This window comes from Oncorhynchus mykiss, chromosome 24 (assembly GCF_057628025.1).
Source record: "Oncorhynchus mykiss isolate SJ-2025 chromosome 24, ASM5762802v1, whole genome shotgun sequence".
Lineage (NCBI taxonomy): Eukaryota > Metazoa > Chordata > Actinopteri > Salmoniformes > Salmonidae > Oncorhynchus > Oncorhynchus mykiss.
Genome location: NC_143045.1, coordinates 11,313,002 through 11,330,000, shown reverse-complemented (window position 1 = coordinate 11,330,000; position 16,999 = coordinate 11,313,002). Strand labels below are relative to the sequence as shown.

Sequence of the window (16,999 nt, the reverse complement as noted above, 5' to 3'; positions counted from 1 at the left end):
GGAGGAGGGGGCTGGGGGTTCTAAGGAGGGGGGGGGGATGGGTGGGGTATGGGGGAGGGCCGTATGGATTCGCTGCTGGCTGCGTGAGAGGCGGGGATCCAGGGCTGAGACAGGGGGGATGCCTGGAGGGAGGGGGAGAAGGTCCTGTTTAGGGATTGGGATAGGAATGAGGTCCTCGGGGTTCCATGTCACTGTCTTAGCGTAGGGGGGCATGTGCAGGAGAATGTCCTTCTTAATGTGGCTGAACTGCCTCAGCTGGGAGCGCGGGTCCCTCAGGGCCATGCCCATCAGGGGGTCCAGGGGAATGGGCACAGGCTTGTCCCTCAGAACCCTCTCCGTCTCCTCCTCCTCTGCAGGGGGAGCCGTGAGGGGCGGGGGCTTGTACACCAGGGGGGCGTCTAGTTTGGGGGTGAGGGTAGTGGTAGCGAGCCGTGCCAGGCGGGGGTCTGCAGGGGTGACGGTGGAGGCCAAGGAGGGGTTGGGAGAGTCCAACGCCTGGGCAGAGTCTGTAGCCCGGGAGAGGCGGGGGTCGCGAGCCAGCCGGGGGTCCCCCTGACGGGAGTCTGCCGGTCGGATGGAGGGGTGCGCTGGGGAGCCTTTCTGGAGGCGGGGGTCGCTGGGGGGACCCTCAGGTTTGGGGGGCCCTTGGCTCTGCTGGCGGAGCGTCTTCAGGATGGATGTGACACTGCCGCCTCCATCCTCATCCTCACTGGAGTACCAGTTAGCTGAGTCACCTAGGAGATAAAGCAACAGGAATCAGTGACATAGTCAACCGTACTGACGGTCTGTAAGTTATAAAGTAGAACCACAAACACTGAACATTTAAACGTTAAAACTTTTAAACGAAATTGGGATCCTGCTTGGGGTCATTGTCCATTTGGAAGACCCATTTGCGACCAAGCTTTAACTTCCTGGCTGATGTCTTGAGATGTTGTGTCAATATATACACATAATTGTTATGCCATTGTTATGCCACATATACACATAGCAAAATAAATGGCATCATGGGTAAGTGCAACAGTCCCTCCTGCAGCAAAGCACCCCCACAACATGATGCTGCCACCCCCGTGTTTCACGGTTGAGATGGTGTTCTTCGGCTTGCAAGCCTCCCCATTTCCTCCAAACATAGCGATGGTCATTATGGTCAAACAGTTCTATTTTTGTTTCATCAGAAAGGAGGACATTTCTCCAAAAAGTACAATCTTTGTCCCCATGTGCAGTAGCAAACCGTAGTCTGGCTTTTTTATGGCGCTTTTGGAGCAGTGGCTTCTTCCTTGCTGAGTGGCCTGTCAGGTTATGTCGATATAGGACTCGTTTTACTGTGGATATAGATACTTTTGCACCTGTTTCCTCCAGCATCTTCACAAGGTCCTGTGCTGTTGTTCTGGGATTGATTTGCACTTTTCGCACCAAAGCACATTCATCTCTAGGAGACAGAACGCGTCTCCTTCCTGAGTGGTATGACAGCTGCGTGGTCCCATGGTGTTTATACTTGAGTACTATTGTTTGTACAGATGAACGTGGTACCTTCAGGCATTGCTCCCAAGGATGAACCAGACTTGTGGAGGCCTACAATATTTTTTTCGGAGGTCTTGGCTAATTTCTTTTGATTTTCCCATGATGTCATAAATACATCCACAGGTACACCTTCAATTGACTCAAATTACGTCAATTAGCCTATCATAAGCTCATAAAGCCATTACATAATTTTCTGGAATTTTCCAAGCTGATCAAAGGCACGTCAATTTAGTGTATGGAAAAATGACTTATGTCATGCACAAAGTAGATGTCCTAACCGACTTGCCAAAACTATAGTTTGTTAACAAGAAATTTGTGGAGTGGTTGAAAAAAAAGTTTTAATGACTCCAATCTAAGAATATGTAAATTTACGACTTCACACTGTATACCCAAAATTAAAATAATTTGTAGCTGATTTCCTAGTGTTTTTAATCTTTTATCTCAGAAAACTTAGGGGGCCCAATAAAACCTTGGCCTGACCTAAATCAATGCCAGAGCCCAACATAATTAGTAGTCTCACACACCAACAGCTCCACCTAGCGACAGAGTGGAGTAGAGGCCCATCGGAGTCACTAATCTGATCCATGGGAGTGTATTACACAACCAGAGCCCAGAGGATGTTGACTCTGCTGAGGGTTACAAGTGAGGGTCAGCGGTGTCATACAGACATTTCCTGCCTCCTCGGGACACATATACATTTCTAACAAAACAAAAGGAGACAGGAACACTGTACATTTTCCAGACTTACGCAAGCACTTTGAGGCTAAAACAGTACGACTTGTTAATTACCGTTAGCTTTATATACGTTCCAAATGGCACACTATTCCCTTTATAGAGCACACTTTAGACCAGGGTGCAGCCAGGGTTTACACAGCATATGCACTCGACTGATCCTACTTTATGTGCCTTACGTAGCTAGCCTATACGGGTGAGTGCGACCTAGAGCAAGTATTTATATGCTGTCTGTATTAATATAGCATTGTCCTGCAGTGTTTGCACTGCCAATGCACTGTTTATACGGTGTCAGTGGGAATTATTTGTTTTGTCTATGGAGAATTGAGATGGAGTCATGCCAGGTTCACCAGGCCCAGTAGAAGTACTTATGTTTTTGTCTGTGCTGGCTTGCCATTATATTAGTGTCTAAGCAACATACCAGCATGGCCACAGCATACCACCCTGCATACCACTGCTGGCTTGCTTCTGAAGCTAAGCAGGGTTGGTCCTGGTCAGTTCCTGGATGGGAGACCAGATGCTGCTGAAGTGGTGTTGGAGGGCCAGTAGGAGGCACTCTTTCCTCTGGTCTAAAAAAAATATCCCAATGTGCCGTCTTTTTGGATGGGACATTAAACGGGTGTCCTGACTCTCTGAGGTCATTAAAGAGCCCATGGCACTTATCGTAAGAGTAGGGGTGTTAACCCCGGTGTCCTGTCTAAATTCCCAATCTGGCCCTCAAACCATCACGGTCACCTAATAATCCCCAGTTTACAATTGGCTCATTCATCCCCCTCCTCTCCCCTGTAACTATTCCTCAGGTCGTTGCTGCAAATGAGAACGTGTTCTCAGTCAACTTACCTGGTAAAATAACGGATAAATAAATAGCATAATAGACTTCAATACAGTGTCTAAAACAGGGGTGGGCAATGTTTTCGGACCAATGTGTTCATCAAAAGCAATTTGCAGGCCAGAAAAAGGATAGTTATTTGAAAACGTATAGGTCTATTATAATTTGACATACACCGATTCAAATTAGTGGATTCGGATATTTCAGCCACACCAGTTGCTGACAGTAGGGCTGGGCGATATGGACAAAATCTCATATCCCGATATAGGTAATTTCATATCCCAATAACGATACATCCCATGATATACACATTTTCTGTCAATTCAATGAATAAATTGTATATATAAAATGACCACACGTAAAGGCCTATTTCTTATTACATTTTGAATTATACTCAACAAATAAGGCATTTACATGTGGTACCTTGGGTCGAGTGTTGAGCACCAACTCACGAAACCCCCGTTTCTCAACCGTGTAAATTGGGGCCATATCTTTGCAGATGTAAGTGGAAACGGCAGCCTATTGCAAGGTCTGAGTCGGGGGTTTGTTTTGATCACTCGACTGTACTTTTTTGGGTCTCATCCGTAGACTCTCTCCGTACTGTTTCACATGATTCTTGTGTAGGTGGTAAGAGGTTAGTGGTGTTTGAGCCTGTTGTTGGGACCGGGGACGGTTTTCTGGTCCGTGTCAGACTTTTCATACCCAAACCACGTCCATGCGACCGAAGTTGACCCTCTTTAAGGTACGAGCTTCGTGCTCTGTGTCACATTCACTCTCCTCCATGTTTGTTTGTATTGCAAATTTCCTTTTACACGCAAAGCCAATGTCCATTTGACGAAAAATATTGCCGTAAAGAGTGTGATTTGCGACACAACGAAATAAACAATAGGAAAATGTCTATCGTTTCATATTATGCTCTATCGTCAGACGATATATATCGTCATATCGCCCACAATGCCCAGCCCTAGCTGACAGGTGTATAAATACAGAGCACACAGCCATGCAATCTCCATAGACAAACATTGGCAGTAGAATGGCCTTACTGAAGAGCTCAGTGACTTTCAACGTGGCATCGTCACAGGATGCCACCTTTCCAACAAGTCAGTCTGTCAAATTTCTGACCTGCACCGGTCAACTGTAAATGCTGTTATTGTGAAGTGGAAACGTTTAGGAGCAACAACGGTTCAGCCGTGAAGTGGTAGGCCACACAAGCTCACAGAACGGAACCGCCGACTGTTGAAGCGCGTCTGTCCTCAGTTGCAACATTCACTACCAAGTTCCAAACTGCCTCTGGAAGCAACATCAGCACAAGAACCGTTCGTTGGGAGCTACATGAAAGGAGATTCCATGGCCAAGCAGCCGCACACAAGCCTAAGATCACTATGTGCAATGCCAAGCGTCGGCAGGAGTGATTAAAGCTCGCCGCCATTGGACTCTGGAGGAGTGGAAATGCATTCTATGGAGTGATGAATCACGCTTCACCATCTGGCAGTCCGATGGACAAATCTGGGTTTGACGGATGCCAGGCAGGAGAACGCTGCCTGCCCCAATGCATTGTGCCAACTGTACAGTTTTGGCAACAGTTTGGGGGAGGCCCTTTCCTGTTTAACCATGACAATGCCCCCTTGCACAAAGTGAGGTCCATACAGAAATGGTTTGTCGAGATCGGTGTGGAAGAACTTGACTGGCCTGCACAGAGCCCTGACCTCAACCACATCAAACACCTTTTGGATAAATTGGAACGCCAACTGCGAGCCAGGCCTAATCGCCCAATATCAGTGTCCGACCTCACTAATGCTCTTGTGGTCTGAATGGAAGCAAGTCCCGCAGCAATGTTCCAACATCTAGTGGAAAGCCTTCCCAGAAGAGTGGAGGCTATTATAGCACCAAAGAGGGTACAAACTCCATATTAATGCCCATGATTTTGGAATGAGATGTTTGACGAGCAGGTGTCCACATACTCTTGGTCATGTAGTGTACTTTATATCTAGTTTTAGACATTCAAGAGTGGCCTGGGTGGCCTAGAGTGGTGTAACGGTCTAGGTCGCTGCCTTCAGTGTACTATTGCAGCATGGATTCGAATCCGGCCCACTGCTATTTCAGCAACTCTCTCCTTTATCTTTCCCCTCTCTATCTAATCACAATTATTTTTTAAACATTTTTTAAAGAGTGGCCTGGAGTGTCTACGCCCGGGGGGGGGGGTCTACTAAGCTAACATATTAAATTGTTTTAAAATGGTCATACCAAGGATCATTTAGATATGTGATTTTGAATTTTAGGATTAAAAAAATATTGAACGCATGTTGCCCACCCCTGGTCTACAGTCGGTCTGTCTGTCTGTGTGTGTGTATATATATATATATATAGAACGTACCTTCCACGTCCCTCTCTCCTACCCCCTTGGCAAGTCTGGCCCTCTCCTCATCCTCCTGCTGTTTCTGTTGAATTCTCATGAACAGCATGCGTTGGGCCGGCGGCAGAAAGTCAGGCACTCCCATCCCCGCCTGCTGATTGGCCGAGCCTCCGTTTGCGGGAACGTCAGGACCTCCCACGGAGCTATGGTTTCCTCCCGATCCTCTTGCTTCTTTCACGTCCATCCCTCCAAAGCCCTGGAAGTGATCACCTGAAAGGTACAGGAGGAAGGTTGACAACTACAATACAGAACACTCTCAGAGACACATAACAGCACAGGTTTAGATTCAATCTGAAATGATATTGGAGGGAAGTCTCTGATTAGTCTCTGATGCGAACAGTGATTGTATGCTTCGTTCATGATGTGATACGATATCAGCTCAGCTCACCTTCCTCCACCACCTCGTCCATATTCATGTCTTGCTGCTGGTTGAAGAAGTTATCAAAGAAGTTACCCCCTGGAGGAGGTCCGGGGGGCATCATAGGCCCCCCTTCTGGGCCAAAGCCTGGCATCATGGGGGGTCCTCCAGGGCCCATGGGTGGGGGAGGACACATGGACATGTCTGGGGGCATCATGCCAGGTGGAGGGAACCGAGGCGGAGGCCCACCAGGCCCACCGGGGTGCCCTTGGGGGCCAGTGGCGCCAGCTTGGCCTGTGGCAGTTCCTGGGGTCTGACCTCTGTAGAGAGAAAGATTGTTGAGTTATACCATGTTCCTAGCGCACACTCAAAACTATAAAAGCCACATAAATAGGTTTGGATGGATGTGAAAAGCTCACCGGTGATTAGCTAGTTTCTGAGCTAGCTGTCCCGTGGGCTGCACCTTGATCTCAAACAACGAGGGGATCTTCTTCCCTCCATTGCCAGAACAGGGGGGTGGGGGGCCCATGGATGGGGGTGCGGGACCATTGGGGTTGGGAGGGCCCTGGTAGGGGCCACTGTCTGGGTAGGTGGGAAGGGAACCAGGACAGGGACCGGGCCCTTGGTTAGGCCCTGGGCCGGGGAGGCCGTTGGGGGACATGGGGCCCTGTGGTGGTCCAGGAGATCCAAAGTCCCCAGGACCAGAGTTGTCGGGAGGCCCTGGTCTGGGCGGTGTCGGGAGCAGGCCCACCCCAGGAGGAGGCTTGGGAAGGGGGTTGATCCCCTGCTTCTTTAGCTCCTCCACCTCCTTCTCATCCTCAGCTCCAGCCTCGGCATCCTCCGCCAGCATCTACAAACATGAGGTGAAAAGGTGGTCAAAAGGGGTTAACAGACTAACACAGAGGAGAGGGAGTGAGTTAAAGAAACAGAGAGAATTGGTGTCTAAATCCACTTGAGGACGGCTCACCTTGTTTAGCAGGTCTTGGGTGTCGTCGGTCAGAGGCTCGTGGGAGAACATGCATTCGTCTCCATTCACACAGCTCCCGGTGGTGTGGAACAGCTTGCAGGGGAAATCACGTGCTGGGGAGTTAAGGAACTATGGAAGGCCTGGATGGACTGAAATCACTCAAAGACTGTCTCGGGGGTAGCACTGATATAGGCTATACTAAACTTGACAACTAGTATGGCCGTTCTAGCAATGCTAGCTGGAAACACACACTGAAGGAAATGTCCTATCTGATACAAAGTGGACTGCAGGTAAAGGATATCATGCATGTAGGGGCAGTTTTCAGCCCGTGCGCAGAAGCCGGTGATGTAGAACTTGCAGAGTTCTTTCTTCTTGGGCAGCTCAATGTCGTGGCTGAAGTTGCAGTGTTCCCCCTGGAAAGTTGGCAAAGCGTTAAAACAATAAAAAATCACATTTGGACAAGATTTTAAAAAGCAGTTGACGGTAACATATGTCAGAAGAAAAATTATTTGGCATTCTATTGAGAATGCCTGGCAAGAACATTATCTCTGCTCAAATTCCATGATTTCCTTCTTACCCAAGTACAGCGGCCCTCCATGTAGTACTTGCAGATGGCTTTCCCTTTCTTGTCTTGGTGCTTGTCCCCCTGGTGCTTGTTGTGCTGGCCTCCTCCTCCATCCTGCACCACAACACAAGCAAACAAGCATTACCAGTTTCAGAGCGTTATCAGAAACTTGTACAGGTTGAGTATTCATTCAGATGAGCGAGCAGGTCTGTAAGGTGTTGTAGTTGGTTTTATTCTCACCCCCATGTCACCATTGTCTCCATTGTTGTCCTCATCGTGACCCTGGTCTCCGCCCCCTCGGCCTCTCCCCCGGTTCCTCCCTCGGCCTCCCCGGTTCATACCACGCCCCTGTTTCCCCCGGCCCCGCCCCCGCCCACCTTTACCACCTGGTTGGAGCAGAGAGAGACACTTCATCAGTGGGCTACAATGGAACAAGACAGGCAACCATTTTGGATCGGGTGCAAAGCATGTTTACTTAGGAAGGACATCAGAACAGCTAACCTAGCATGTCTTTATTACAGTAGCATGACTAAGTATTGTGTAGTGTGAATAATAGTGGTAATCCTTCACATTCTGACAGCCAACTCACCCCTTCCACGGTCTTTGGACTTCCTGTACTGAGAGTATTCATCATAGTCATCTTCACCCATGTGGTCATAGTCATCGTCTCCATACTAGAACACAACATCAACTGGATGAGGAACAATTCAGAAACAAAACACTTTCCCAAAACAATATAATTTAGCAAGCACACCAGTATCATTGATAAACAATGTGAAATGATCTGTGCATCTGGGGCCAGAGGATGACTGTCTTTGACTCACCTCCATCTCGTCTCCTCCTCCTCCTCCTCCATACATCATTCCTTCTCCATCCTCATTGTCTCCGCCCATCTTGCCCCCTCGTCCCCGACCCCTGCTCCCTCCTCTTCCTCTACCTCCACGCCCTCCTCTCATGCCTCCTCGACCTCTCTGGTTCTTCATACGACCTTTACCTCCTGTGGAGAAAGAAAAAGAAGCACTGTCAGCACCTTGTGTCAGCATCTCCACGGCACACGGGGACCTGCAAGCAAACTAGTAAGGGTCGTTCAATTCACCTCTGACCCCATTTTTTCTACCTCTGCCCCCGCGACAGTTGCCCCTTCCACCTCCATCACCGCTGCCTCCCTCCTTGGCCTTGCGGTACTGGTTGAGCTCCTTGGTGAAGTCATCGTAGTCTTCATCGCCCATCTCCTCATCCTCCTCTCCCTCGAAGTTCTCCTCTTCATAATCGCCGTAGCTCCCGTAGCTTTGCTTGTCCATCTTCACGTAGCTGCCCTTCTTAGGCATGGGGCCCCCGTGGCCAGAGGACGGGGCTGGTGGGTAACCTCCAAGGGACTGGGAAGGAAACAAAATCATTCTTAGACCACTGTAATTACATGGTGACAAACAGACTAGCAACTCCGCAGCAGGTATCATGTGATTTAGAGCGCTGCCATGGGGTAACTTACAGAAGGGGTGTACGTAGGGCTATAGTCCCGATACTTCCTCTTCTCACCTGGGCTGTAGTCAGAGTCATCGCTAAAGTCTGAGTGGTCATCACTGGAGGAGGCATGACGCTGTAACACCACACACAACACAGAAAGAGAGATAGGTTGAGTGACAAAGTACGAATAAACATTTAGACTAAACAGTAAGAAAGCAATAACATCCCTGATCTGAAGGGTATGTATAGGACGATGAAAGCCAGAGCTGAGCTGGATGTGAAACACACACACACAAACGCTATCTTACTTTGTGCTTGGATTTGCGTCTCTTCTTGGCTCTCCTCTTCTCCTTCTCTCGCTCCCTCTCTTTTTTCCTCTTCCTCTTGTGGCGGCGGGCCTTCTCGTCGTCCTTCTCGTCGCCGCTGGCGTGGCGCTCTTTGCTACGGTGAATTTTCTCTGGGGGGGCCGCCTCTGCTGCTGTTGATTCTTCACCTGCAGCTCCATCTTCTCCTCCTCCCCCGGTGCTGGGCTCCTCTGCCACCTCCACCTCTCCACCATCATCCTCCAACTCCCCCTCTTCCAGCTCACCATCCTCACGTCTGTGACAAACAGAGAACAGATAGGCAGGACATCAAAATTCTGTTCAAGCCACACTCCGGTCTCAAACGCGTAGTTCATGTTTGGACTCCCAGTATGGGACAGGTGAATGGGTCCTGGGTGGTGAACATTACATTCCTAGACACCACCACCAGACCATAATTATAAGGGATCAAAGCTTTTTGTCTGGGGAAAGGTAAAGTGGGAAAAAATGGCATTAACAACTGCGAGTGCTAGGTTGGGAATTTGGATAATTCCCTTTTCATGGTTGAGCTAAAATAGCAAAATTCAAGTGTACCTGTTCTACACATTGATGCCTTGTATAGCCCGAGGGAGTCACTTCCCTCATGTTCTAACGTGAAGAATTTAATTTGTGGGTTTCAGTCACTAATTATGGCTTTTCCGGTGGTTGTCCTCGGGGCCAATCAGCTGTTGTTATCCTATCCTGCGATAATGTCTGAGAGCTGCGTTTCTCTGAACTCGTCAAACATTAATCACACCACCGTTCACCCACAAACCATGACACAACGTAGGCTGCTCTGCTGGAACCTTCTGATGAGTTATGAGTGTTTGGGTGACTGGGTTGACGGTTGGCTGTTATTGTGGGTGACATAAAGGACCTAGTGTCTGCTGAGAGTCAGAGGGCCAGATCATGTTTTTCTTAGACTGAACACATAGGCCTAACGACTGTATGCTGGAGATAGGACTGCTAGGGTGTAAAGGATGTGTGTTATTTGTGTCAAAACAAGCCGAGTTATCGCGAGGAGGACAGGGATAAGGTGGGTGTGGTCTGTGGTAAACAAATTATATGACAGTTAATATATGGGACAGCAATCAGTAACAGCAAGTTTCTCTGCATTTCGTTATAGGTATGACATTTCCATGTGTGTGTAATGTGTACACTTTGAGCTTCACTGTTTTGTCTCTTTGGACTGGGAGAAGTTGAGAGTGATGCAACTATGATGATGCAACTGGTGGGGAGGGGGATTCAGTACTGCTGGACATGCGGAATCCGTTGGCCTTCATGATACAGGGTGGATTCAACATCAACATTCATTTCAAGGACATTTTGAAAGCAATAGGCCCATCACTAAATCGAGCTAGTCATTCCTGTGCGGGGAGATCAAAGTGTTTACATAACAAAAATGATCTTAAACAGTCTGCTATTTATCAGTGAAGATCAGTCAATTTCATCTGTCAACAGACCTCAACAGCATGCAATATGCTTGCTTAGAAGATTAAAATATTTAACCAACAACCAATACAAATCTCAAACGTTACACAGGAAACTGCAATGGTTAAAACTGTATTAAAACTGGAATAGCTGGGCCTAAATGTGGCTAGAGAACACAGACAAGAAATTAGAAACAGATACATTTTCCCCTTGCCACCTTTCAAGGTGTAGTTTCACAGAGGCGTGCCATTACATGATTTACTGAAATACACTGGCGTGACAATAAGGCATGTGAGACAAGTCAGTTAAGAACAATTTTGTATTTACAATGACAGCACACCTCAGCCAAACCCTAACGACACTGGGCCAATTATGCGCCGCCCTATGGATGATAAGTAGGATATAACCACTATGTCCATTTGAAGCGTCACTATAGCCAGAGTTCAGCCTACAGAGTGAACAGATATTTGCTGACACTGATCAGAGCAGGCTTGAGTAACAGTCTCGCTTTAAGTGTCTGGTATAGCCTAACTTCAAAATGGTACAGGTTAGGCCTTTATTTGATTATTCAAATACAGATTACAATTCTGACTTTTGGCCAAAGTACACAGAAGTGGTTTCGGTAGTAAAACAATGAGTTCGATGTAGGCTATAGAATAGACTATACTCTGAGCATACAGACCCAATCTGTGGACATAGTCAACATTTATTTGTGTCAATTGGCCTATCTTTATACTCACACCAACACAGTCCACACCACATCCTCAACATACTAACTTCCTATGTAGGACATGACTTTCCTCCTGGGCCCGAGGGTTGCTGGGACTTACTACAGTCTCCTGCTCCTCCTTACGTTTAGTTATCCTAAGTTTACTCTCAGCCAGAGAGGGACCAGATATAGATCTAGCCACTCTTAAATAAACCAAATTCTTCTACAACTGCAAGTTGATACATTTTTTCCTTCATTGTGAATGGCATGAATCAATGGCGTCAACATAATTTAACTCAGCACAGCCAACCCTTGAATCATGATCACTCACGTCCTTCAAGAGGCACAATGAGGCCATTCTTGATGAGCGCAGAACTTTACATTGCTGGGGGTTCTTTGGACTGACATGGGCACGTACACAGAACAAAGGCTCTACTGACATAGCTCTGACTCCTTGCCCCTTTCTCTAGTGGGGTGCCAGGTTCAAGTATTCAGGATTCTGCGGACAAGCAAAACGCTTTATCATGATTTTGCTCAGTTCAGATGCCAGTCAAGCCAACCTATACTTCTACAGAGATGTGCCACTCCCATTGGTTGGGAGTATGCCAAACCATTTAGCTGTGTAAAGAGACGTTAGGGTCTAGCCAAACCTATCTTGTCTTGCCCTGAATGAAAACTTCTTCTTACAACATTATGTAGTAGCCTATTTCAAACTGAGGTTACAGGTGTTTTGGTTTATTAACATTACGGTAATAAAGAATTTTATATAAAAAGTATATTGTCAGGCTGGTTAGATGTCCTGACAATTGTGTTAAATGGCAAATGCAAAGCACCTGTCAACAGCCTCCTCTGGGTTTAATAGCCCACATCACAAAGACTTTGCAAAAAAAAAGGATGCATCACTCCAATAACAACAGAGGGGTCAGGAAATGATAGCACTCACTACTGCCAATTAGATAAGGCTCTAGTCTACTCTACGCCAAGGAACTATGAACAGAAAAAAAGTTACACTTGGATCCAAATATATAGCCTAATAAAAATAAATAATACACAATCACACTTCAAACAAGACAACCTTTACAGTTGCTATAGAGTTGTGTGCGTGCACTGGACACACCCTATGTAGTTCCAATAGCATAAACTGAGCTAGTGCTGAAAGTACTAGGTACAATCAGTCATGTAAACTTAAATTTTCACTTAAAAATACATTTTACAATACTTTTCATGCATCATCACAACACAATTACAGCTTAATTAAAAAGGTCAAAAAGTTCCCTAATAATCAATTAAACTACAAACAATGGGCCTTTGGGAAGTACTTACTGTGAGAGGTTTTCTTCACATTCTGCACTCAAAAGCACTGGTATGACCATTTCCCCCCCAAAAAGTTTTTCACATAATAGTGGTCTCCCCACTTTATTATTAGGGTTTGTGGAAATGGTATAACTTGGGTTGTTGGGGGTGCTGAAGACAGGGAAATCAGGTAACATTTGTGGTTTACTTTACTTTTTAGACATCTGATATGCTTTGCAAACGTTCAACACAGTGCTGGGATTTGGTGGGTGTTTGGGATAACAATCTAAAGTAATATAGCAGTCTTTCCTGAGAAGAGAGAAACTTTATAGGGGCACAAAATTAGGCAATTGTCCTGAACTAGCAAAGGAAGAAAATGTTAAATCCATGAATGTACAGATCTAGTAATAATTTAAATAAAATACAAAAAAATGGGTGGCACAAACATTAAAGTGGATGAGCATGCTAAAACAATTGTGCAATCACGTTTGTTACATTTTTGTTGACTAGTTAGTATGACCAATTTCACGCCCTGGAAATGTATCAATCTGTTAATTGTTAGTGATTAAACGTTATATTAATCCCTAGCTAGTTGTCTTAGTTAACATTAGCCCGTGGACCAATAGTGAACTTCAGATAGTTAACATTAACTAATCGAACCAATTAATTTTATTCGCCGATTTAAGAGGGCTCTGTCTATATATAGGGTGACAAGTGAACAGCTGCATCAATTCCAATGACAAAATGCTTTCAACACAACTATCTAGTTGCTAAAAAAAGGGCAGGCACAATGGCGGCCTTTGCTTACAAGCTAGATTGGTCTGGCAAGCTAGCTAGCAAAAAAATAACTGCGTAGTTAGCCACTTCGTTACTTAGCATGAGTGCTAATAAAGGAAATACCTCCAATGTCCCACAACTGGCTATTAATCCATTGCAAACAAGTCTTTGACCTGAAAAACCTAGAATGTAATGATTAAACCTAGAATGTAATGATTAATTATGAAACTGTTAAAATTCGCCCTATTGGCTTGGCGGATAGTTAGCAAACTGGCTTTTTTTCCCCCACGGAGGGCAGCCAGCTAGCTGGCGAGTTGGAGCGTTAGCTAGTCCTGTCGTTGCGATGCAATTTTGCAAAGCTTTTGTGTTCAAGAACGTTTTGGACATATAACTAATTGGAAATCTATTCAGAAATACATTTTTGCTAGTTAAGTTGATGGTGGACAATTAGCAAGCAAAAATCATATTTTTCTTCATTCACTCTACTTTGGTGGGGATGCAACTTTGATGGATCAATTATTTGAACTGATGGTCTTTTTTCTTCATAAAATAACTCCTTGAAATACTTATTCAAACTGAACAGATCCCAGGTTCATATTTGACCTTCCAGTTTGCGCTGAGCAACGTTTCAAGATGGCGTTCGTTACCTCTGTACTTGTTCCCCAGAAAAAGGCGAGTTTAATCCCTTTGAAAGAAAAAAAGGAAAAAGAAACCCGGGCTTTTTATACCTAAAAAGCACAGGACAAATAAATAGTTTGATAGAAATATGATTGTAGAATTACTCGACCTTTCGTCAGTGAGAAGACTGTGTTCGTGGTTGGTTGTTGTTGGGGAGTTTGGATGGACAGTCATGCTTTCCACAGCCATTTCCTCTAGCTACATTTAGGTGCAAAAAAAATTACAACTCTACTGGCTTATGCGTCACTTAACTTGGATCTACAGTACTTGTTAATGGTTTAAGGAAGAGTTTCAGTTCATAGTAGTCAATTCCCCACTAACAGTTGTTAGAGAAATAGGTTGAAATTGTGTCCTGAGATTCTCCGTCCTACAGTTGCGCTGTAAAATGAAACTCATCCACTTAAAATGGCTGACTGTCTCCTCCAAAGAGAAGGGGCGGGATATTCCGAATATGACGACATAAACATTACGTTCTCATACGTTTGTCACGGAAATACCCGAACATTTTTCGTTCAGCAGTTGTGAAAGATCACTCTTTGGCATGTGTATATGCATATCTGCAGCCTAGGGGACTGGATTTTAGGGCACGTTGAGGTATGCTGCTGCCTGTCTAGTAATTTGAACAAGTTCACTTTACTTTTCTCTTAGTTGGCCCTCAGTTCCCTCTCCATGGAATGACTATATTGGTGGTAGCTGTGAACGGTGACGTGTGTCTCCCAGCCTGTCCTAATTATAATTTACTATTAAAGCCACAGTCAAATTTCAACTAACCAATTATATTTCATTAATTGGTTGGTTCAACTGCTTTGTCATATCAAATCCAATTGTATTTGTCACATACACCGAATACAACAGGTGTTTCACCTGACAGTGAAATGCTTACTTACAAGCCCTTTAACCAACCATGCAGATTACAAGAAAATAATATATAACTAATAATTAAGGAATATCACAAAATACAAACCAAGGCTCCATTTTCATGTTTTTGTTGTCATAGGGAACTTTGATTTAAAGCTTCATATCATGTTTTAAAAGTAATTTCCTCTCACAGAATGTCTGAGCACTGCATTTAAAAATGTCATGAATTCATTTATTCCACTGTTACATTTGTTGGTAGGCCTGTGCTATGATGGTATGCATACAGTGGCAAGAAAAAATGTGAACCCTTTGGAATTACCTGGATTTCTACATAAATTGGTAATCAAAGTGGATCTGATCTTCATCTAAGTCACAACAATAGACAAACAGTGTGCTTAAACTAATAACACGCAAATTGTATTTGTCTTGTCTATATTGAATACATAATTTAAACATTCACAGTGTAGGTTGGAAAAAGTATGTGACCTCCTAGGCTAGTGACTTCTCCAAAAGCTAATTAGAGTCAGGTGTCAGCTAACCTGGAGTTCAATCAACGAGACAGAGATTGGAGATGTTGGTTAGAGCTGCCTTAACCTATAAAAAACACTCACAAAATTTAAGAACTAAAGAGATTGCAAAATACCTAAGATAAAAAATGGTTGACTTGCATAAAGCTGAAAATGGTTACAAAAGTATCTCTAAAAGCATTGATGTTCCTCAGTCCACTGTAAGACAAATTGTTTATAAATGTAGAAAGTTCAGCACTGTTGCTAATCTCTAGGAGTGGCCATCCTGCAAAGATGACTGCAAGAGCACAGCGCAGAATGCTCAATGAGGTTAAGAAGAATCCTAGAGCGTCAGCTAAAGACTTACAGAAATCTATGGAATATGCTAACATCTCTGATGACGAGTCTACGATATGTGAAACACTGAACAAGAATGGTGTTCATGGGAGGACACCACGGAAGAAGTCACTGCTTGCAAAAGTGCACCTGGATGTTCCACAGTGCTAATGGCCAAATATTATCTGGATAGATGAAACTAAAGTTGAGTTGTTTGGAAGGAACACACAACACTGTGTGGAGGAAAAAAAGGCACAGCACTCCAACATCAAAACCCTATCTTAACTGTAAAGTATGGTGGAGGGAGCATCATGGTTTGGGGCTGCCTCAGGGCCTGGATAGCTTGCCATCATCGACAGAAAAATGAATTTCCAAGTTTATCAAGACATTTTGCAGGAGAATGTTAGGCTCTGTCCACCAATTGAAGCTCAACAGACGTTTAGTGATGCAACAGGACAGTGACTCAAAACACTGAAGTAAATCAACAACAGAATGGTTTCAACAGAAGAAAATGTGCCTTCTGGAGTGGCTCATTCAGAGTCCTGACCTCAATCCGATTGAGATGCTGTGGCCTGCCCTCCAGACAGCAGTTCACACCAGACATCCCAATAATATTGCTGAACTGAAACAGTTTTGTAAAGAGGGATGGTCCAAAATTCCTCCTGACCGTTGTGCAGGTCTGAGCTGCAACTACAGAAAACGCTTGGTTGAGGTTATGGCTGCCAAAGGAGGGTCAACCAGATATTTTAACTGTGTTATTGACTTGTTAATTGTTTACTCCATGTGTAACTCTGTGTTGTCTGTTCACACTGCTATGCTTTATCTTGGCCAGGTCGCAGTTGTAAATGAGAACTTGTTCTCAACTAGCCTACCTGGTTAAATAAAGGTGAAATAAAATCCAAGGGTTCACATACTTTTTCAACCCTGCACTGTGAATATTTACACGGTGTGTTCAGTAAAGACATAACGGATAAATGTTTGTGTGTTATTAGTTTAAGCTGACTGTTTGTCTATTGTGACCTAGATGAAGATCAGATCAAATTTTATGACAAATTTATGCAGAAATCCAGGTATTTCCAAAGGGTTCACATACTTTTTCTTGCCACTGTATGTCTTACAGTGAGAAAAAAACCATAAGGAGATGGCCTATTCTTTTGATAATGTACAAACCTCTACGGATCTGAGTTTCAATGGGTCCACTCTCTTCACATATAGATGGAACAA

General features: G+C 44.9%; 2 protein-coding genes across 7 annotated transcripts in view; one reads left to right on the top strand and one right to left on the bottom strand.

Moving 5' to 3' along the window:
- Positions 1 to 14,499, bottom strand: part of LOC110503716 (zinc finger CCCH domain-containing protein 4) — a 16,066-nt gene extending 1,567 nt beyond the window's left edge. Inside the window, exons 1-14 of one of the 3 annotated variants that reach the window (XM_036962159.2) lie at positions 14,185 to 14,499; positions 9,155 to 9,446; positions 8,872 to 8,979; positions 8,479 to 8,758; positions 8,207 to 8,379; positions 7,972 to 8,056; positions 7,623 to 7,768; positions 7,395 to 7,496; positions 7,119 to 7,230; positions 6,818 to 6,927; positions 6,270 to 6,700; positions 5,881 to 6,170; positions 5,454 to 5,702; positions 1 to 734 (exon numbers count right to left, since the gene is read on the bottom strand). The exon at positions 1 to 734 is cut by the window's left edge and continues 1,567 nt beyond it. In XM_036962159.2, the coding sequence (XP_036818054.1) occupies positions 1 to 734; positions 5,454 to 5,702; positions 5,881 to 6,170; positions 6,270 to 6,700; positions 6,818 to 6,927; positions 7,119 to 7,230; positions 7,395 to 7,496; positions 7,623 to 7,768; positions 7,972 to 8,056; positions 8,207 to 8,379; positions 8,479 to 8,758; positions 8,872 to 8,979; positions 9,155 to 9,446; positions 14,185 to 14,264 (3,192 nt within the window). In that variant the 5' untranslated portion in view covers positions 14,265 to 14,499. The remainder of the gene's footprint in view (positions 735 to 5,453; positions 5,703 to 5,880; positions 6,171 to 6,269; positions 6,701 to 6,817; positions 6,928 to 7,118; positions 7,231 to 7,394; positions 7,497 to 7,622; positions 7,769 to 7,971; positions 8,057 to 8,206; positions 8,380 to 8,478; positions 8,759 to 8,871; positions 8,980 to 9,154; positions 9,447 to 14,184) is intronic. The other 2 variants (XM_090218256.1, XM_090218257.1) reach the window with 2 other exon arrangements.
- Positions 12,664 to 16,999, top strand: part of LOC110503717 (SUMO-activating enzyme subunit 1) — a 22,692-nt gene continuing 18,356 nt past the window's right edge. For 2 of the 4 annotated variants that reach the window (XM_090218258.1, XM_090218260.1), the window contains exon 1: positions 12,664 to 12,810. The gene's annotated coding sequence lies outside the window, so the exon portion shown is untranslated. The remainder of the gene's footprint in view (positions 12,811 to 16,999) is intronic. The other 2 variants (XM_021582197.3, XM_090218261.1) reach the window with 1 other exon arrangement.